Source organism: Crinia signifera, chromosome 8 (genome assembly GCF_055691185.1).
Source record: "Crinia signifera chromosome 8, ASM5569118v1, whole genome shotgun sequence".
NCBI classification, from domain to species: domain Eukaryota; kingdom Metazoa; phylum Chordata; class Amphibia; order Anura; family Myobatrachidae; genus Crinia; species Crinia signifera.
The window spans coordinates 89,998,327-90,020,937 of NC_139224.1; the positions used below are offsets into that span (position 1 = coordinate 89,998,327).

The window sequence follows — 22,611 nt, forward strand, 5'->3', positions numbered from 1 at the left end:
ATCTAATTTAGACTTTTATTGCTCAAATTGAGCTGGATTCTTCTAAATATTTAAGTCTCTCAATTAGAAATGGATAAGTGATGGTTCCTATTAAAATGTTCTAAAAATTACACTTAATATAGCATACATGGTTACAAAAACAAAGTACATTTTTCTCCAAGTTGTATCACAATAGTGCATTAATCATCTTTTCACAGTTTTTGACGTGTAAAAAATTATTGTGGCTTTAAAATGAGGGCCGACTCGCAGGCATTCCCGAGCAGCATGCTTTTTTACAGGCTATTATATTTTGGCCTTGGTCTTGAAATTTTACTAGATATTGTACTATTTATCAAGTCTTTATGTATGAAGGCTTGCAAAAATATTAAAATCATTAAAATGGATTTGTCTCGATTAAAATTGACATCCAGATTATTTCAGAGAGTATTATTGTCAACCATTAAGGTTTAAATCAAAATGCATGATTCAAAAAATATAACAGCTATAACAACTAGAAAAAATGCTTCTTGTATAAATAAGTATTAAATCCCTGCAGACAAGTATTTGGTAGAACCACCTTTTGCTGCAAAAACTGCCTTAAATCTTTTGTAAGTTCAAGCCACAAATTCTCAATTGGGCCGGGACTTTGACCCGGCCCCCCTTTTTTGTTCAACCAAACCAGTGTTGCTTTTGGCCTTGTGCTTAGTATCATTGTCCTGTTGAAAGGTAAAGTTTGTACCACATTTTAGTTTTCTAGCAGCTTGGAGTTTCTTTTTCAGTATCTCCTTTTATTTTGCACCATCAGTTGGCCCTCCAGTTTTAACAAAATACCCATTCCCTGCTTAGGAAAAGCAACCCAACAACATTATGCTGCCACGCTCATACTTCACTTTCTGAAAGTGCCAAGGGACATAAAGTTGCATGGTACCTATCATGAAGATCTGGAAGTTTCTGTACCTAACAACATTAGCACAGTGGGCACACCAGCCAATAAGAGAGAAGCCCTGTGCACACTATGTGATAAAGGCAGACAATATGCACGATAATGATATTATCAGGCATATTTTTCAGTGTGTACGAATGATAATTATGCTTTCATTGGTTGTTATCAATCCCCTGTATCCTCTGCATGTGCAGTTAAATGTTGCCTATGTCATTTATGACTAAGCACTCATTGTTCAGTGTGTATCTAATAAATAAAAGTTAAAGATACATTTTTCATAAAACAAACCATTTATCTATCGTTTGAAATCATTCAGGACCGGCTAAAATATAACATTTTAGAAAAGCTACAGTAACTTCGAATTACTCAGGGACTCTTTAAAAGAAATCGAGTGGGAAGCGTTATTTGAGGGGAAGAATGCAGAGGAAATGTGGGAAACGCAAAAAAACACAAAAAAATGTGCTTGAATCATTAACAACTAAATACATCCCAAAAAGCAATAAAGGTAAATTCAATAAGAAAAAGCCATCATGGTTGGATAAAAAAATAAGTAAGGACAGCAATCAGCAAAAAGACAAGAGCATTTAAATATTATAAGGATAACGTGAATGACGAGGCATTCAGCAAATACATAGAATTAAATAAAATTTGTAAAGGGGTAATCAAAGTAGGTAAAAGGGAAAATGAGGAGCGCATAGCCTCTGAGAGCAAAACCAATCCCAAGAGTTTTTCAAACACATCAATAGTAAGCAAATAATTAAAGAGAACATAGACCCATTAACCAATATTGATGGTAAAAGATTTACATAGGATAAGGGAAAATCAGAACTGTTAAATTAATTTTTCTCATCAGTGTTTACCAGGGGAGAACAGACAGTGAAACTTACAGGTACCACATATTTGACGAGCAAGCCAGATCTTAATATTGCTTTCACGACAGATGAGATAAAATTGCAGCTCAGCAAAATCAAAACAAACAAATCACCATGGGATTCATACTATTATTTATTTATTTATTTATTAGCAGTTTCTTCTATAGCGCATACATATTGCGCAGCGCTTTACAGAGAATATTCGAACATTCACATCATTCCCTGCCCCAGTGGAGCTTACAATCTATATTCCCTACCACATGTACACGCACACAGACATACTAGGGTACATTTTTGTTGGGAGCCAATTAGCCTACCAGTATATTTTTGGATTGTGGGAGGAAACCGGAGTACCCGGAGGAAACCCACGCAAGTACGGGGAGAATATACAAACTCCGCACAGTTAGAGCCATGGCGGGAATCGAACCCATGACCTCAGTGCTGTGAGGCAGTAATGCTAACCATTACACCATCCGTACTGCCCCAACTAGGGGCACTAGGGTACTAATGTAATTAAGGGAGGAATTAGCAACCCCTCTGTATAACATTTTTGATAACTCAATAACATTGGGTAAGGTACCAAAAGACTGGAGATTAGCTGAGGTAGTACCAATATTCAAAAAAGGAAAAAGGGATGACGAGCTAATTACAGGCCTGTGAGCTTAACATCAATAGTGGGTAAATTATTTGATGGATTTTTAAGGAATGGTATCCAGAAATATTTAGATCTTCATAGTTAAATTAGTATCAACCAACATGGGTTTGTGAAAAATCGTTTATGCCAAGCAAATTGACTATGCTTCTATGAGGATGTCAGCGAAAAATTTGATAATGGAAATGCTGTAGACGTGGTCTTCCGAGGTTTTGCTAAGGCCTTTGATACAGTGCAACACAAGAAGTTGATAAACAAAATGGAGGATCTAGGACTAGGGGTAAGAATTTGTATTTGGGTAGGGAACTGGCTGTGTAATAGAGAACAGAGAGTGGTTGTGAATGGCTCAGTATCAAATATGATACCAGTACTGTGGTGTGCCCCAGGGGTCGGTACTAGGGCCCATTATATTTAACATATTTATTAAAGATATTGGGGTGGGAATACTCAGCAAAGTTTTCATCTTTGCTGATGACACAAAACTTAGCAGATTAATTAGATCAACCGAGGATGTCTCCGCACTTCAGAACGAACTTAATAAACTAGATGAGTAGGCAAAAAAGTGGAAAATGAGGTTCAATGTGGATAAATGCAAGGTTATGCACCTAAGGAGACATAACCAATGTGCTAGTTATAACCTAAGCGGGAAAGCATTGGGTAATTCAGAACTTGAAAATTATCTATTAGTCCAAATACCGAGAGGGCTCCCGTCCACCGCCGATCCGACCATCTCAGCCACGCTCTACTATCCGGGCTTCGGGGGCAGATCACGCGGTGTCTGTTTTGTGGACAGCCGCCTGTTACGCTGGCGCCCGGCAGATCCCGCGCACACAGGCAGTGGGAGGCGGGTAAGTGAGACACTTGGCTGCGTGATACGGCTTCCAAGAAGCTGCCTGCCGCAGGAAACCTGCGGGTGTGCTACATTATACAAGCCCATACCCAACCAGGAGACGCGGGAAGCACCGCCATCTTCAGAACTCCTCCCGCCCGCCATTGTTATTCCCCCTGAGGTGCAACTTTCAAGTCTCTCTCATTGAACTTACCACTGAACCCCTGAATGCCCTACTGCTAAGGAGCACTGCTCTCACACCACCTCATCTGTGTGATTAGCCCAAAATATCTGCTAAAACACAGCAGATCAAGTACCCCCTGTGTGTGGCTGGCTTGCTGATCACATACAGCTTCGGGTCTCCCCTGCTGCTCCAGGTGTGCTGCCCCTGTACCCTGCCCACAGTGCTCAGGCGCTTCTACCCTGACTGCTTTCCTGTTTCCACACCGAGATGGGAAAATCCAACCAAGCTTCTGCTGCATCAAAAATTGAAAAATATATGCGGCCCCCTAACCCTAGGGATAAGACCCCAGACCAGGAACTGACCCCTGCTCCTCCCTCTCTCCAGAGCTCCTCGGCATCTGAGTCCCCACCTGAGGATGCCTTGCAAAAGGTTCTAGAGGCAGTGACCGCCTGCGAAGCTAGACTGGCGGTAAAAATTGGATATGTACAATCTGATTTATCTATGATTCACCAAGACCTGTAAAAGGTGTGGGAGAGGGTGGGTGAGGTGGAGACCAGGACCTCCACGCTTGAGGACACTGGATCCCCGCTAAGCGACAAAGTGAAAATCCTAACCACCCAGCTAACCACAGTGCAGGATAAACTGCTCGATATGGATGGTCGTCTACGACGGTGTAATATCCATTTGGTTGGCCTCCAGGAGCGTGAGGAGGGCCAGAAGCCAGAGCAGTTCCTCAAAACTCTAATACGTAACACCCATGGATCTGAATCCTTGTCCCCGTTCTTCACAGTGGAAAGAGCTCACAGGGTCCCCTTCAGGGCCCCACCTCCTGGTGCACCTCCGTGCACCCTAATTGCAAAACTACTAAACTACCGTGATAGAGATACCCTGCTCCGACTTAACCGCACCAAGGAACCATTGACCTGAAACGGAACTAAACTCTCCCTGTTTCCCGACTTCACTGTGGAGATACAAAAGGATAGAGCGCAATTCCTCCCGGTGAAAAGGCGCTTACGAGAACTGAACATCCCCTACGCCATGCTATTCCCATCGAAGTTGAAAATTATCATAAAAATGGAGAGTCCAAGTTTTTCTCCACCCCTAAAGAGGCCTCCTGCTGGCTGGATACTAACAAACCAGCCAGAAGACCCCTGGTTCAAGACCCGTAATGTATCTTTATGTTTTATTTTTGAGAGGGCCTACTTGTGGGACATTGTATCCCCTTTTGTTTTATTTTACTTCTCTATTTCTGTATACATGCTTACTATATACACAAGTACTAGACTTCCTGACTGTATGGTCATGTGCTTAGTATGACTTATTGTGTCCGCCTATGTACAGCTGGTCCCAACCATACAGTAGCACGTTTGTCTTATACTATAGACACTAACTAAACTTGCCATAAGCTGTCGTGGGAGATGGGGTGCTGCATACGTGTCTATACATTGTCGTGCTGGGGATTGCAGACAGCCAGGTACACGGTTGATCAAAATGGTGGGTTTGCTTAAACAGGGTAATGCCAATATTTAATTACTCTGTATGGGGCATACATATTTAATTGGCAGCGTACCGCGAGGTAAATACCATCTACATATACTCGTTGGGAATGTTCGTGTTGGTTAATATTATTATTTGAGTCCTCCTAGATTCTAGGCAGCATATGCCGTTAACTATAGGACGGACAGTGTGGCACCATGCTTGGGATTGGGAGCCATTTCAACTTCTTTTGTCCTCCTTTTTCGTTTTGATTAAAATGTAATTGTTTTTCTTTATGTTGTTTTAACGTGTAGACAAGCTCTACACGGACAGTGTATTGTTAGGGAACAAAGTGTACTTAGTTCTAAAAGTATACAGGGAAGGGGGTATGGGTTACCATAGTTATAAGTTTAGATATGCAAGACAGATACTGAAACAATACCTTGATGTTGTGTGGCTTAATACAAATGGATGTTCTGCAGAAATAGGATGCTGGATTCACATTTACACACCTTACTGTTACATAATAATATATTCCCTGGGAGATGTCTTCTAACAAAATAAAGATGCTACTTATTGGAGTTTATATACCCCCTCCGTACTCTCACGAGGTGTTAAAGGGGATGACTGATTTCAGCGCCATGTACCCCAATCTCCCCGTGCTGATCCTGGGTGACTTTAATAATATATTGGACCCCCTAGTGGACAGATGCATGGTTAGTGGTGGACCCATTAGATAGGGGAACGGCCAATTCCGAGCTATGATCGAGGGCATGGGCCTACTCGACACCTGGCAATACAGATACCCTGATGCTAAACATTACTCTTGCTACTCTGCTTCCCACTCCCCATTCTCCAGGTTGGATATGGCCTTGCTGTCCCCTGATGCCCTCCCACGAGTACATTGTATCCGATATGAAACGAGAGGCATATCAGATCACTCTCCTCTGACATTAAAAAAAAGAGAGACGTGCCAGCGCTGGCTGTACCAATAATTATACCAGACGTTTCTCAAAAAAGTATAACAATTTTAATAAAAATATTAGTAATAATAATAATACATATAAATACACATATAAAATATATCACACTAGACACGATAAATCCCTAGAAATGAAGTCCAAAGGAGCTATATATTGTATCACCGGGATACTGTGGGTAGCACATTAACATTACATTACCCTGGAAGCGGGGGGATTGAGAGGTCAGACACACTGGAAGCTAAACCCCTTCTGGCTTAATAGATTGGGCTCGGGTGCGGAGTTGGAGATGGCATGGCAGGAGTTCTTTGAGCACAACAGCGATTCAGCACCTGCTTCTGTGGTGTGGGATGCATTTGAGTCCTTTTTAAGGGGCACCCTAATTCAATTCATTGCTACTTTGAAAAAATCATACAAGCAACACGAACTACACCTATAGGCCACATGTAGATCCCTTGAATTAGCATAACTCAATGATGGACTAGCCTCTTCAAAAGATAACTGTTTGAAAGCGCAAAAGGAATGGACCACATGTCTACATGATAAGGCCAATTTCAAATTATTATTCAATAAACACACTCAATACGCAACGGGTGATAAACCCGGCAGCTTCAAGGGCAAATGATCTTAACTCAACTATACCTTTAATAATGGGTGAAGGTGGGGCCCAATATAACTCCACCCCTGACATTGCGCAACAATTTCTACTATTCTATAGTCACCTATATGCCACTAAATTGGACCGCAATGCGGATTAAATTGAGAGATATCTTGAGACTATTCCTATGCCCAAACTGACCCAGGAGGCAAGAGACCATCTAGATTCGCCCCTTCACCTAACTGAGGTAGAGAGTGCCATTAAATCATTTCCAAACAAAACGGCACCGACCGGGTGTGGTACTTGACTCCGACAGTCGGGATCCTGACAGTTATTATCCCGACATCGGGATCCCAACAGCCCGGAGTCAAACAGCATGGTGAGCACAAAAAAGCCTCTTGCGGGCACAGCTACGCGAGCCACCTATTCTATTCTCCCTCTATGGGGATCGTGGACCCCCACGAGGGAAAATAGCGGGTGGCCGTCGGGCACCCGGCTGTCGGCATTTTGACAGTCGGGATCCCGACCTCGGGTAAACGACTGTCGGGATCCCGACTGTCGGGAACCCGTCCGGCACCCGCTCGACCTGGATGGTATCCCTTTGGAACTTTATAAAAAACACATAGAATTCTATGCCCATAGATTATTAACCACCTTTAATGACATATTTACTGCAAATAAACCTCCCAGTTCTATGGCGGAAGCACTAATTATAGTACTGCCAAAACCTGATAAAGACCCCCGAAGGGTGGAATCTTACAGACCCATATCCCTTTTGACCACAGATATTAAGATACTGGCTAAATTTTTGGCAATGAGACTCAACTCAGTTATAGACCAGCTCATCCACACGGATCAAACAGGCTTTATGCCTGGCAAGTCCACGCTGAATAACCTCCGTAGGCTGTTTACACTACTGCAGCTGCCCCGCAGGGATGCCCCAACATCTGCCATAGTTTCCTTTGATGCTGCCAAAGCATTTGACTCTGTGGAGTGGGCATTCCTGTGGGGGACCATGTCAAGATTTGGTATCAGGTGTGGTTTTATCAAATGGGTGCATGTTGTACTCTTCCCCCATGCCAGAGTATCGGTCAATGGGTTTACTTCTGCTTCATTCCCCCTGTTAAGAGGTACTAGGCAGGGGTGCTCCCTCTCCCCTGCCCTGTTTGCCCTGGCAGTTGAGCCCCTCGCTTGCCTTATTAGATCCAATCCAGGAGTGAAGGGATTCAGGATCGGGGATGTTGCAGAAAAAATAGCACTTTAGGCTGATGATATGCTGTTATTTATCTCGGCGTATGAGGAAACTATGCCCCTACTGCTTGAAATAGTAAACACGTTTGGTATTTATTCAGGCCTTACGATCACTTGGGACAAATCCTGCATCCTACCACATAGGGGTCTGGCCCCCGCCGCTACCAGTGTATCCATGCCACTCAAATGGGTTAATAAGTTTAAGTATCTGGGCGTCTGGGTCTCTAACGATCCCTCCTCTTACATAAGCCTCAATATCCAACCCCAAATAGACTACCTCAAATCACGCATAACGGTATGGGGGAAACTCCCTTTAACCGTTACAGGTAAAATCAATCTTGTCAAGATGACAGCCCAGCCAAAGCTACTGTACATTCTGCAGCACTCTCCAATATACATCCCACAATCGATATTTAAGCTACTGGATGGCATACTCTCATCCATTATCTGGTCTAGCAAAAGAGTGAGAATCAAACTGAACACGCTGACCTGTTCCAGTGAGAGGGGCGGCATGGCGGCTCCACACTTTAGAATTTACTACATATCTGCGCAACTATCTCCTATACACGAGTGTCTAAATGACGTGTCCGGGATGGCCCTCCCTACTCGGGTGGTCACTGCGCTTGCCCCAGGGCTGACGCCCATATAAACCCTTTTATCTGGCAACGCAAAATTAATTAATTAATCTCCCCATCTTTAGGCAGGCCATATTGGTCTGGGAGCGTGCGGCTTCGACTCTGCACGCACTTGGCTGGGACCCAGACACTCCCCTGGTTGGCACAAAGGGATTTCATGAACTGAATGGGGGTGGGCTGGGTAGGGCTTGGAAGTGTTATGGGATATCCTCTATCGCCCATCTATACCTGGATGGTGTGTTTTAAACCCTCCAACAGTTGCAGGTGGAACACCCAGTCCCAAACACCTATTTCTTCCGCTATCTGCAACTGAGGCATGCTTGTGGGGCTCAATTCTCCCAGCATCCACCCCTTATCCAGGAATCCCCGGTTAAAAAACTGTTATGCTCTCTGGGTCGCCCACATCTAATATCAAATATCTACTCTGCTCTCATAACTGCACAACATGGAAATGATCTTACCTGCTTGAAAATGCGATGGGAGCAAGATATGGGCCCGCTATCCCAGGAGACTTGGCATGAACAGCGCTAAAAAAATTCAACCACCTCCGCACGCTTTCAGCAAATACAACTATATATATTTCATAGGGTCTACTTAACTCCTGTCCACTTATGGAACATAGGATGCCAGAGCAGATTCCAAATGCCCCAAGTGTTCCTCACTCGATGCCAATTTCTGGCATATGCTGTGGTCTTGTCCTGTGGTTGTGAGCTTCTGGGGAGAGGTTACTCGTGCCGTGATCTCCACCGGTATCCCAGCTGACATCCTAATGCCAAAGACATGCATACTTGCAGCTATTGAGGAGGATACCTTAGATCCGAACACTCAAAGGTATATTATTAACCTTTGTACGTTGGCAAAGGTCTGTATCACAAGGTCATGGCTGGCTCCTAGGGGACCAACATTTAGGGCATGGGTATTACTGCTTAACGAAGTTGCTGATCATGAGAAGTTTGTGTACTTATCCAGGGGGGGCAGAGTGCAAAGTTTGGGACAAATGGACTTCATCCTCATTTATGGGTCAGAACTCTTTGACCATACACTCTCTCCCTTCAAACAGCTAGAGTTCTGGGGGATGTGATGTTTGTGTTGCAGGATGTTAGAACATATATATAGATATTCTTTATACACCTGATAAGTTAAATGCCTTATTGTATTATGACATGGTACCTCAGAAAGCCATATACTAAAGCTAAATGGCCCTTCACACTAGTGGGACGGTTACCATCCCACTCCTTCAAGGGAAAGACACGCAAAAGGTTAATAAATGTCAATATTTTATTGTATTCCATTGTACCACAAGAAAATTTGTACAAGATATGCAGAACAACTCTTCTTGTCAAAGCTTGATTGTTGATTGTCACAAAGAAGTCTGATATCTTCTTGCATTGCATTTGTAATTTTTGTTTTCTTCTCTTTTGTCTGTTTATCACTGTATGTGAATATAAAACTTCAATAAAAATTATTGAATTAAAAAAAAGAATAACAATCTGTCTTTAAAAATATCAATATTCACTACATACAGTATAACAAGTGCTATCTAATAAACCAAGGTTGAACTCAATGGATGCGTCTTTTTTCAGCCTTAACTACTCTGTAATGTGTATGCACTATACTGTACATTCTGTAGCTGAGGGGAGTTCAGGAGAAATTGTTAACAATATTGTTGTCTTTTTTTTATTGTATGGTGTGTATGGGGCTTAACTAAGCAAATAAACGTAGCTTCAGTTAGCTTCTGGAAGTACAGTGATCTTGTTGGCCAGAACCAAGAGCAGTGACGTATCTATAATAAATGCTAGGTCAAGGAGACCCCACACCATCCACACAGCACCATTTCAATATATTTACCGTGTACAGCTCTGGAGAAATGTTGTAAGTAAAATTGGCTAAATAATATTTGATTAACTGTGGTCTCTATTACAATAATACATTCAGCAAGGAGTCAGCATTGTCTCTTTTATCATACAGTGTGCGAAAGCAGTGATTTGTCTTGGTGAGTTCCCCAATGTTAGGCAATTTATTGACTTTTCTAAACTTCTGGGCTTTTGTTACAAATATAAAATGCCCTCTAATGGTGGCTGGGGAGAGCTCTCATATTAATGTACAGAAAAAAATATCTCAATCGCTAGTTTTATAATCATCTAAGAGTAATATAGAACAATACTGCCATCAACAACAGAGCCTGATCTAGGGATAATTAGAGACTGCAACATGCCTGACCATGATATGGAAGAGGAAGAAGCCTTAGTCAAATTGATGATAACTAAAGTGTTTAGGACAATTCAGACAGCAAACTTTCCACGTATCACTGTTTAGTGAAGGAAAGAGGGGCTTACTTTTTCATTTTGAGATAAAGTTAAAGTTAAAACCAATACACAGGCCTTGGCAAGTTTTTCCAACAGTTCAAAAGAATTACTGGAGAAAGGCACGCTGTCCCAAGTTTGTAGTATATAAGCAACCAGAAGATAAGACTTATGCTGCAAGTCAGAGATCAGTGTCAAATGTATCAATCTGGTACTTATGTAATATCTGGGCTCCCGTTTTTCTTATGAGACCGCGTCCCCTCGCGGGGCTCGCTGCGCTCGCCACGCTTCGGGCACGGTGGCTCGCTGCGCTCGCCACACTATATAAAGTCAACTCCATGCGTAGTTGGATAGTAGGGGTATGAAAAAATGGGGTGCATTTAACATGGGAGCCCAGATAATACATAAGTACCATCAATCTTTATTGAACTTGTGGTTGGAAGTTCTTGTGGATAGAGATGTAGATCCAGCGTGCACAATGGTTGCTAAGGAACACAGGAGCACAGCATGAAACAACTTATTACCAAGAGTCAGATGGCAACATTGAGACCACAGCATTAGACCCCAGCACTTGCCCGTATGGGCAATGATTGGCTGCCAGCATTGATTTTCAATGGTTAGCTGCCCATTGAGTTTGTCTGCTGGTCCATCATGGGTGTTTTCCTCCATGACATCCAGTTTTATCGGCATCTGTGGGCACCTGTGTTCACTCTCTGCTGATGGCTTTTGCGCTCCACATGGAGTCATTCCCACCAGCATGGATCCATGGGTGCGGCCATCTTGTGGTGAATCAGTTGACCACTGTGCCAGAAATTACAATTCTCTTCCTGGCCCTCAGAAGACCAATCAGCATTCTTCCAGGAGGATAAAAGGAACTGAAACTGCACTAACAAATGGTCAGAACAACATCGCTGCATTGTGTGTGAGGAGAAGTCCTGTGCTCTTCAGTGTAATTTCAGCACTGTTTCTCTGTGCATTTGCCTCCAGCTGGTAGCTTCACTGACCAAGATGGAAGGTTTCTCTTTTTAAAAACTACTATTGAGGGCAAACTATACACATAAGCTTGTATATATGCCCCTCCAGGTCATAGCACTGCATATTTCTCTGATCTTTACACCAATTTGCAGGGGTGGGCGGAGGGTACTTTGCTAATACAACTGTAGGTGGTGATTTCAATGCAATCCTGGATCCTCAGCTAGACATTATGACCCACCCAGAAAGGCCCATTGGAAACAGACATATCCCTCCGAACCTCTCTCTACTAATTACACCCTTCATCTAATTGACCCCTGGCTCTTCTTGAACCCTGTGGACAGAGAATACACCTTCTTCTCCCACCCCCACTGCTCCTTGTCTAGACTGGATTATTGGATTCTAGAAGTTTCCTTGCTTCAAAGAGTTGAGGAGTCTACCATTTCAGATATTCTCATATCTGATCATGCCCCTATCATATTGAAATTGAGTTTAGATATCCCAATAAAAAAGTCCTACAACTGGCGCTTTCCAGACCATTTAAATACTTCCCTAGATTTTAAAAACTATTTGACCTACACATTCCTAAATTATGTCACTGACAATAGTGTTCACAGTGAGGACATTAACTTAATCTGGCAGGCCTCCAAGTCGGTCCTCAGAAGACACATTCTAGCCTATTTTTCATCCCAAAAGATAAAGTATCACCTCAGGCTCACTCAGGCTTTCTCGGAGGTCTCCTCTACCTACTCCCGACTGCTGGCCTCTCCCTCTGCCCTGAACCACTCCTTATATAAGGACGCAAAATCAGCCTATGATGTCATAGTAACAGAACAGGCTAAAATAAATCTTCAATATAGGAAAAATAAATACTTCAGGTGGGGCAACCTCCCAGGAACATTATTAGTCAAATTAGTTGGCACAAAGGGATTTCATGAACTGAATGGGGGTTAAAGCCTATCTCTTCATAAGCCTATCTCTTCAATAAAAACAGACATCGGTGACACTGTCGATCAGGACCAGATCACTACCGCCTTCATGTCCTTATTTTGAATCTCTATACCAAGCTCCCTCAGCATATCCCACCACTATATCAAATTTCCTACAACGGGCCCAATTACCTCAGCTCTCTTCCGAACAAAGGAAATTTTTAATGTCGCCCATTACTGAGTTTGAAAATATCATCAAAACACTGCATTTGCATAAGACCCCGGGCCCGGATGGTCTTTCGGCATCTTAGTACAAATTACTCTCCCCCAGGTAACTCCTTATTTAGTCTGGTTGTCACACTCAATTTATACAGGCCAACCCTCCCCTGCCTACTTTAATGAAGCCCGAATAATTGTCATACCCAAACCCAATAACGACCTTAATTTAGTGTCCTCCTATAGACCCATTTCTCTCCTCAACCAGGATCAACCAGGATCTAAAGATTTTCACTAAACTTATTGCCTCATAATTCCAATCAATTCTCCCCTCCCTCCTGTCACCTCAACAGACAGAGTTCCTGAGTGACCAGCACTCAGTGCATAATGTTAGGTCATTGATAGCGGCCATGTATAAAGTCCACCTCACTCAATCCAGGCAAACGATTGTCCTTAGCTGTGATGCGGATTAGGCTTTAGATAGAGTTTCTTGGCAATACTTAACGGCCTTGCTTCAGACTCAAAACTTCGGTCCCGAGTTCATTCATGTCTTTCAGACCTTGTATCATACACCCTCTGCATTCCTCACTATTAACAACTCAAACTCTGCTTTCTTTCAATTATTCTGTGGTACTTGTCAGGGCTGTCCTTTGTCCCCTCTACAGTTTAACATGGCGCTAGACCCGCTTTTAAGACACTTCTTACTCAAGAGTTGGAAAGGTATTTAGTTAGCACACACTGAACTTAAGGTGTAGGCATTTGCGGACGATCTGTTGCTTTACATGTCCAACCCAAAACAAGCTATCCCCGCTATAATCCCTATATTGTCATAATTTGAAAAAGTGGGAGGTTTCAAAATAAACTACTCCAAGTCGGAGGCGTTGGCCTTTTTCATAGAGGCAAAACTGGGTTGGGGCAACTCTTTTCCTTTTAAATGGGCTCCCAGAGATGGAATTACGTACCTCCGCATTAAAATCCCAACACACCCCTTCCAACTATATACACGGAACTTTGGCCCACAATGATCCAAAACCACAGCTGACGTCACCAAATGGGCCCACTTGCCCTTATCCTACATAGGCAGATGTTACTTATACAAAATGATCACCTTTCCCTATTTTTTTGTACACACTACAAATGCTACCGATTATCCCTCCTTAAGGGGGATATTGCTAGATTTAACAAGGAACTTTCTAAGTTCCTATGGTCTGGAAGGCGCCTGCGGATATCCCCTTTTAAAATGCAGCAGAAAATGCAGCAGAAAAGGGAGTTAGGGGGCCTCAACCTGCCATGCCTCAGAACGTATGCTATAGCGGCCAACTACCGCATTGCAGCGGATTGGATATCGGGTACAGACACCTATGCTCATTTCTCCGAAGAGCAGTGTTTTGTTCCAGAGGTACACTTAGTAGTGTTACTACACAGGACCCCACAGGCTCTTCCAGAAGCAGTGAAGGGTAACATTCTCCTTAATACCACTTGCTTGGTATGGCAGTTAGTTAGGTTTGCAGTCCATGCTTCTAGGTATACGTCCATTTTTCTTCCCTTCTGGGGCAACCCCAGTTTCATACCCAGCAAATATACAAATGTCTTTAGGTCTTGGAATATCGGAGGCCTCGAGTATTTTGTGAATCTTCTGACAGTAGATTCCCTGACCATCCTGACTAACACGGGTTTAAAAGAAAAATATCCTCAACTACAGATACCACTATTTGGTTATGCCCAATCTGTGTTATCATCTCCGGGCCAAATGTCGAGCCTTCTGCTCTTGACAGAATCTCACACGCATGGTTAGATAGCCGCCTATCGACTTCTTACATATATGACCTATGCCATAAGTGTATAGCGTTAGTCTAACCTCCAAGGGGTTTCTTAAAGTGGCAAAATAACTTTACTGAATTGACCATGAAATCCATGTTGAGAGCATAACAGTCTCTAAATGAAAGTCTAGTGTCTACCTCCTATTTGGAGATGCACCAAAAGCTTTTGCACAGATCCTAATCCATTCCAAAACTTAAATTCCTCACTGGAGGTGCTCCTTGACGCTAACTGCTACAAATGTGGTAGTTCCGATGCAGACCTAGTACATTGTATGTGGAACTGTACCATCATACAGGCTCTTTGGTCTGATTTTCAGGAATATATTAAACTGACCCTTTGTATAGATTTCACCATCTCCAAATCTTGGATATTCTGGGGACGGTATTCCTCCCCAGATCGGAAAAACTTTTCAAAAGGTACTCGTTTATTACTTGTCAAGCTAGCAGCGGCGATCAAAAAAACTATTTTGTCAGAATGGATCTCCCCGACTCCCTCCTCAATGTCTTTGGCCTTGTCTAGAATATCTCATTTGTTCATGATGGATTGGACAGAAACCTCAATCCAAAAAGGAAAAAATGACTGCAAAATGATTTGACACTTGCTTGCCATATATCCACACTTTATCCCCCCTCTGAAAGAAGCCCTTAGAAAATCTTTCACCAATACCACCTGATACCTTACAGAATCTCTGAGTAGGGATCCTCCCTTCTGAAAATGTCTGTTGATAACTGCTATATGAATGCACTGTTGTGTTCTAAGTTGTAATGTTGATCACACATAATGTACCGTCAATCAATTCTGTATGTTTCGATCAACTGGTTTTAACACTTGTTTTACTCGCAATGTTTTGTATTTTATAGATTTTCCTGTCAATAAAATTTTTTGAAAAGAAAAAAAAAAGGATCTCTATCCAGTAATTGGAATCTAATTCTGAGTGGAAAATCCAGTCTTTAACATGTCTGCAACCGTTGGATAATTATATATTTCCCTGTTTGAGAAATTAATCCCCCCTTCTATTTAATCAACTGCACAAAGGTCTCTAAGAAAGGAGTTAGACAGTATTGGATCTATAGGAGAATTGGCGTCTTCTTGTGAAGAGGGTAAGTGTTTGTATTCTAAGCAGCAGAAAAACTAAGCTAGTGATGATAAAACTCCTTCAGATGACTCTGAAGAGAACGCAAATCCTCTCTGCGGGTAGGGTAGAATTTACTGGAACTTCATAAGAAATCACCACCTTTGAGGCCTCCCAAAAAAAGGACCAGTGTTCTAGGTTAGTGTCTACAATTTTTTGTGCTAAAAATGATGAGAAGAACCAAAGATGGAAAGTGTATCGAGGGTCGGTTCTAGATAGCTCAAAGGCATTGCCAGAAATAGTGATAGAGTGCATCACAGCATTATGAATCTGCAAAAACAGAGCAGGCAGCTAACAAAACATTTCCGTGAGTTCTTTCATTTCTGTGTCACGGAAGCAGAAAAATCTTGGAATATCAACAAGTGAAGGTTGCATAATTTACAGTACGCATTTTCCTGTAGGACATCAATACATTTTCTTTATCTCTGAAATAAAGAAATTTGGCAATTATGGGATGTGGGGGCTATTGGAAAAAGTAGGGAGAATTGCTCAGGGCTGATATGATGCACTCTCTGGATTAAAACTGTTCCTGAGGTAGTAGGTACATTGAGAACCTGAGCTACAGTATATCCATTCTAGGTAGATCAAGAATATATTGCTCTATGAATATGAGGTTATTACACTATCCCTGTTCTCAAAATCATCAATTCTTGGGGTTAAGTAGGAAATTTACTAAGATGGGACTTCAATTCCACATGGGATGTTGCTATTGGGAAACAATCTAGATATTATAATCGAGAAGGTGCAAAATAAATAAGAAGTAGATTCTGATTGGTTGCCCATAGCAACATCCCATGTGAAATAGACCTCTCTTCTTAGTAAATGTCCACATAAGAATGCAGGAGGCACAACATTAATACCCAGGCAGGTGAGTACCGCAGTGTTCATTGGCAATCGCTTGCGCCACCGTGAGTCACCAAAGAGGCTGCACACCATCAAAATGTGTAAATGTTGTACAGACACAAGTACAGCGTCCTGGATCTGCAACAGACTACAATTAGCAGAGGTAGGGAAAATAAAAATTGCTGGGGTGGGAAAAAGGGTGTGTGGCCACTCAAAAGGGGGCATGTTCTTGATTGTAGTTTACCACACCATTGGCTCAAATCAGGTTGGCTTGGTAAGCTGCGAACATTGCAGCTTACCAAGCAACTGAGACGCCGCCTGAACGCCCAACCCCAGCCACCGCCGATTACCCTCGGTAACATGCAAGAGGATGTGTGACGAAAACACATCCTCTTGCATGCCTCTGCTGCATTAAAAATCATTCAATGGTCACTGACCATTGAATGATTTCTGCCACCTTCACAAATAGAAGTCAGTGAAAACAGACTTTCATTTTCGTGCACCTGGACGAAGACGGGGTGGGCATCCCAAACTGAGCAGACGCCTACCAGCTGAAGGGAGTAACAGCAAGCTCCAGCGGAGAACTCCAGGGTGAGAGCCGGCAGTCGGCTGCGCCTGTGAGAAAGACGCCAGCCACTGCTTATTCAAACAACAGGCTCAGGCAAGGTGGGTTGAGCAGTGACCAGCCGTAACATCCAGGGTCCAGCTCCCCACTCACCCACACCAACCAGCTGTGACTCACTCCAAGTCCATCGATCGCACAAAAGCGCAGGTGAGAGAAGCGCTAAATTTGCGCATACAGAATCTATTACTCCATCTAATACCCTAAACAGGGTTACCTTGTTTTTGGATTGCTGCTATATATCCTGCTGCTATATATTCAACTAATTGAAAAATACTATCCAGAGACACTAACTGTATTACCCACAGCTACAATACCTGAGGTTATATTTGCATTTGACCATATAAGTTAGTACAGTAGGTCGTGGATGCTGGACTGGGAGCACTTTAAGTCTTAAAGAAATATACACGCATTTAATCCCAATATTTTATCAATCCATTTTTTTATTATATATGTATTCAAAGTGATGTCAATTTTTGTTTTATGCATGTTTTTTTCCCTAGGTGGCCACCTGGAATATATTGTATATTTTATATATATATAAAATATCTTTATAATAAATGTGATATACCATTGATCAATTCTAATTTATTTGTGTGAGTGTATTCATCCATGGTGCAATAATTAATTGGATAATAGCGCAGTAACTCTAAGCTTTTTTGGCTATATATCTTTGCCTAAATTAACACTATTTTATAGTGGCTGTTTCTTTTCGAAAACACCGATAAACAGCTGGGCTTTCTCATGGGAGAGCCACATATCCACCGTCATCCGCCCCCGGCACACCCCAATGCTTGTGTATGGCTTGGCGATTACGCAAGTCACCGAATCCATTCGTAAAGGGGGCGTGCACTTGCACATAATAGAGCATGAGCAGTCCACAAAACATCAGGAGAGGGCTGAACATGCATAATCGTCAGTAAACCAGATTCACCTCCCATATACCACTTGTACGCATTATGCAACACAATAGTAGACCCTTATACTTGCATCTTACACATTGTGCCACACAGATTGGACCAAAATTCACATTATGCCACACAGAATGAGCCATAATTCATGTTATGCCACACTGATTGAACCAAAATTCACATTTTGCCATACAGATTTAGCCAAAATTCACACAGAATGAGTTAAAATTCACATGATGCCACACAGAATAAGCCAAAATTCACATGGAATGAGTAAAAATGTGCACAAATGGAGTCAAAATTCACTTGTAATAAGTCAAAATTCACATTATGTAACATGGAATAAGCTAAAATGTTATTGGAATGAGTAAAAATTCACACTATGTTACATGAATTAAGCCAAAGTTCACATGGATTGAGCCAAAATTCACATTATTGTATGCCACACTGATACAGTCAAAACACAGGGACAGGGATGGCAGGGACAGAGATGGTGGGAATGCGAAGATAGAGGGGGTGGGGATGCAGGGATAGAGATTGTGGGAACACAGAGACAGAGATGGCAGGGATGCAGGGACAGAGATGGCGGGGATGCAGGGACAGAGAAGGTGGGATGTCGGAACAGAGAAGATGGTGACAGAGACAGCAGGGGTGTAGGGACAGTGATGCACTATAGCAAGATATTTATTGTGCAAGTGATGGTGTCCAGCAGCGCTCCAGTGGCAGCGTTGATGACAGCCAGACACACTACATGTGGGCACACTGCAGGGCTGCAGAGGTGGAGAGGATCACAGTCGGGTGCACCTGGCAGGCTCCAGTGGTGTTTGTGAGGGGATTACAGCCGGAGGCACCCGGCGGGCTCCAGCAGTAGTGGAGAGGGGACAGGTGGTGGGTATTACAACCGGTTCACCCAGAGGGTGGCAGGAGAGAGGGGACAGGTGGTGGGGATTACAGCCAGGTGCACCTGGCCGGCTCCAGCACTAGCGGAGAGGGGACAACCGGGTGCACCCAGCAGTAGTCTTCTACTATAAATATACCTATTAGGATTTGTCTTGCTTTCCATGGCCTGCAGCCTTACCCCAAACCCCTTCTAAATGGCTACCTCAATCCCCCCTCACCGCAGCCTAACACTACCTTCCCCACCCCTAACCTTCCCTGCCCCTGCAGCCAAACCATAGATCTCCTAACTAGTGCCTAGACCTATCTCCCTCTTCTTTGGGCACACACTTTCGCTCCCCACAAACTAACTGATCGGAATGCTGGCTGTCGATATCCCAATGTTAGCATCCTGATCCCATTTGATGTTATGGCACCGGTGTTTTGATGGCAGTAGGAATGCTAGTGTTGGTATACCGAACTCCAGAATCCTGACTGCCAGGATGCTGATTCCATACCCTTTTGGACAATTCCTGCTGTCATATACAAACTGAACAGGCATGGAATCTCTTTGGGCATAAATTTATAGCATGTCTAAAGAAATGTTAACATAGTTTAGAGTGTTGTGTTTGCAGTTGGTCACAGGCTGAGTGTTGTTACACAGGTCAAGGCAACTTTGAATTTCATATTTTCTACATGTGGCAGTAAAAAATTCCTTGAAGTAAACATTTGAACAAAATAAGTAATCTATCATGATCCTCACATCCTCTCATACTTACACCTGGGTTTCATTATGAAACACTTTCAATATGAATCATGTGACATAAATGACATCACTAAGAACCAAAAATACATTTGTAGGGGAGAATCTGCTGCAGTCTAAAAAGTTGGTCGGACTTGGAAGATGATTTATATCCAACATTATATTGACACAAAGCATACAGGAAAAGAAACACTGGTGTGGATTTTAACAAAAAGTTAACTTTCAGAAAGTAGTCTACTGAAAGCCCAGATCTGAATTCAATGGAGAATCTGTAAAAAAATATTTTAAATTACTGTCCACAAACTTTTGCAATTTTGCCAAGAATCATGGGCTCAAAATCCAGCTGTGCAAAAACGAATAGACATATAAATAATTCAGAGCTATAATTACTTCTACTTTTAAGTATTAATGATGGATAATGCAATCACATATTTTCATTTTTTTGTTCCTAATTAATAAACAAAGATTTGTAGTGCATTTTCTTTATACTGTTATGACATAATTGGCAGGTTATTTCAACATACTTTTATTTATTTTTTTAACAACATGCCGTCCACATTATTTTGTTTGAGTGGTTTAGTTTATTGCGGTAGTAATACTGTATTACTACTTTTTGCCCTTATTCAGATCTGATCACAGTACAAATTTGTTCTCAAAATGGGCAAAACCATGTGCACTGCAGGTGGGGCAGATGTAACATGTGTACAGAGAGTTTGCGTGAGTTATTTTGTTTCTGTGCAGGGTAAATACTGGCTGCAATATTTTTACACTGCAATTTAGATTTAAGTTTCAACACACCCCATCCAAATTTAACTCTCTCTGCACATGATAAAACTGCCCAACCTGCAATGCACATGGTTTTGCCCATTTTGAGAACAAATTTGTACTGTGATCAGATTTGAATAAGGGCCTTTGTCTGAAGGGTTGCAATAAACAGCTAGTTGGAGAAAAGTTGGTTTAATGAGGTTTAACCTGCATCAACTTTTCCTCTGGAGAAAGGCCCTTATTCAGATCTGATCGCAGTACAAATTTGTTCTCAAAATGGGCAAAACCATGTGCACTGCTGCAGGTGGGGCAGAAGTAACATGTGCAGAGAGAGTTAAATTTGGGTGGGGTGTGTTGAAATCTAAATTGCAGTGTAAAAATAATTCAGCCAGTATTTACCCTGCACAGAAACAAAATAACTAACACAAATCTAACTCTCTCTATACATGTTACATCTGCCCCACCTGCAGTGCACATGGTTTTGCTCATTTTGAGAACAAATTTGTACTGTGATCAGATTTGAATAAGGGCCAAAGAGCGCTATATAAATAAAATGATTATTATAATTGGCTATACTTATATATTTTTATTTCTGCTTTTCTTTTTCAGGAAAAGGCTCTACATGGACAGCTGCAAAACCAGACATTACAATAATTAATGACAAAAAAAAGCATAAGCTAGTGCAGTGCTTCTGATTTATTTTATCATGCTTCTTTTGAGAAAGGCAAATTGCTACTCTTGCACAAACAAGTCTTTTAACCACCTATTCTTCCTGTTCTCAGGTATTCTTAGTTTGATATCAGTTATCCTAATGTATTACTATTGGGTTTCTCTGATAAGCTTCAGTAGATGGAATCCTGTTCGGTTACTGAAAGTTAAAACATATGATTCTGTAAAGATGGATTATCCCTACCTTGAAAAACCACTAAACACATCCATAAATTCTTTGTTTAGTACAATTGTGGTGCTAAAGACTAATACATCTGGAAATCAGAATCAGAATCAGAATCAAAAGCCTCCCAAAACGCTAAAGAGATATAATTACACTATTAATGAGCCTAATAAATGTAAAGAACATGTTCCATTCCTTATTCTCCTTGTGACTGTAGAACGTTGGCAGCAACAGGCTCGTCAAGCTATAAGACAAACATGGGGAAAAGAGGATTTTGTATCAGGGGTCAGGATATTAAGGCTATTTTTATTAGGTCATGATAATAAGTTAACTATTGATTCTGAACAGGCTCTTGTAAATGAAAGTCAGGAATATCATGACATTATTCAACAGGATTTTCTAGACACCTACAACAACCTAACCATTAAGGTAATGATGGGTTTGATGTGGGTGGTCACCTACTGTCCACAAGCCATGTATGTGATGAAGACAGACAGTGACATGATTATTAATACAGAATATTTAGTAAACAATCTTTTGAAACCAGATAAATCTCCAAGAACAAACTATTTCACTGGATGCTTAATGGAAAATTGCCACCCCATTCGTGACAAAAACAGTAAATGGTACATGCCTCCGGATATTTACCCAGAGAATGATTATCCACCATTTTGTTCTGGCACTGGCTATGTATTCTCTGGAGATCTGGCACAGAAGATAGTTGACATCTCCCCACTCATTAGATGGCTACACTTAGAAGATGTGTACATTGGGCATTGTCTTGAGAAATTGGGAGTCAAACCTGTCGCTCCACCAAAAGACACTGATTTCAATGCCTGGAGAGTTACGTATTCAGACTGTTTATACAACAAGATTGCCACATCCCACATGTGGAGTCCTAAGGAAATAATACATACGTGGAACAGATTACAAGAAAATAAACATCTTTGTGTCTAAATCACAAAAATGAAACAGTTATAAAGCAATTTACAATGCTACAAGTGTATTCATGACGTTACTGATAAATGTGGTAATCTGGTTAATGATAATAAATAATGAAGGGAAATAGGTAGCATCCCTTAGACTACCCACATGGAAAATAAAAGCTTAAATCTGTGCCACTTTTTGGTAGTGAATATTACTACTACTATTGAATATTACTACTCC

At 41.9% G+C, this 22,611-nt stretch overlaps 1 protein-coding gene across 1 annotated transcript; it reads left to right on the plus strand.

Annotated features, from left to right (window-relative positions):
- The first annotated feature begins 7,207 nt into the window (after positions 1–7,207).
- LOC146027250 (beta-1,3-galactosyltransferase 1-like) lies at positions 7,208–22,401 on the plus strand. The gene is made up of 2 exons (XM_083158195.1): positions 7,208–7,643; positions 21,335–22,401. Exons 1-2 carry the CDS (start codon positions 7,208–7,210, stop codon positions 22,399–22,401), a joined length of 1,503 nt encoding a protein of 500 aa, XP_083014321.1.
- The last annotated feature ends 210 nt before the right edge of the window (positions 22,402–22,611 follow it).

What these genes read in the sequence shown, in the direction of transcription:
- LOC146027250 (XM_083158195.1), top strand. Translation starts at nt 7,208, where the DNA reads ATGGCGGAAGCACTAATTATAGTACTGCCAAAACCTGATAAAGACCCC. An exon ending in TTCATTCCCCCTGTTAAGAG is followed by an intron (nt 7,644 to 21,334) that starts GTACTAGGCAGG and finishes TCCTGTTCTCAG; the next exon opens with GTATTCTTAGTTTGATATCA.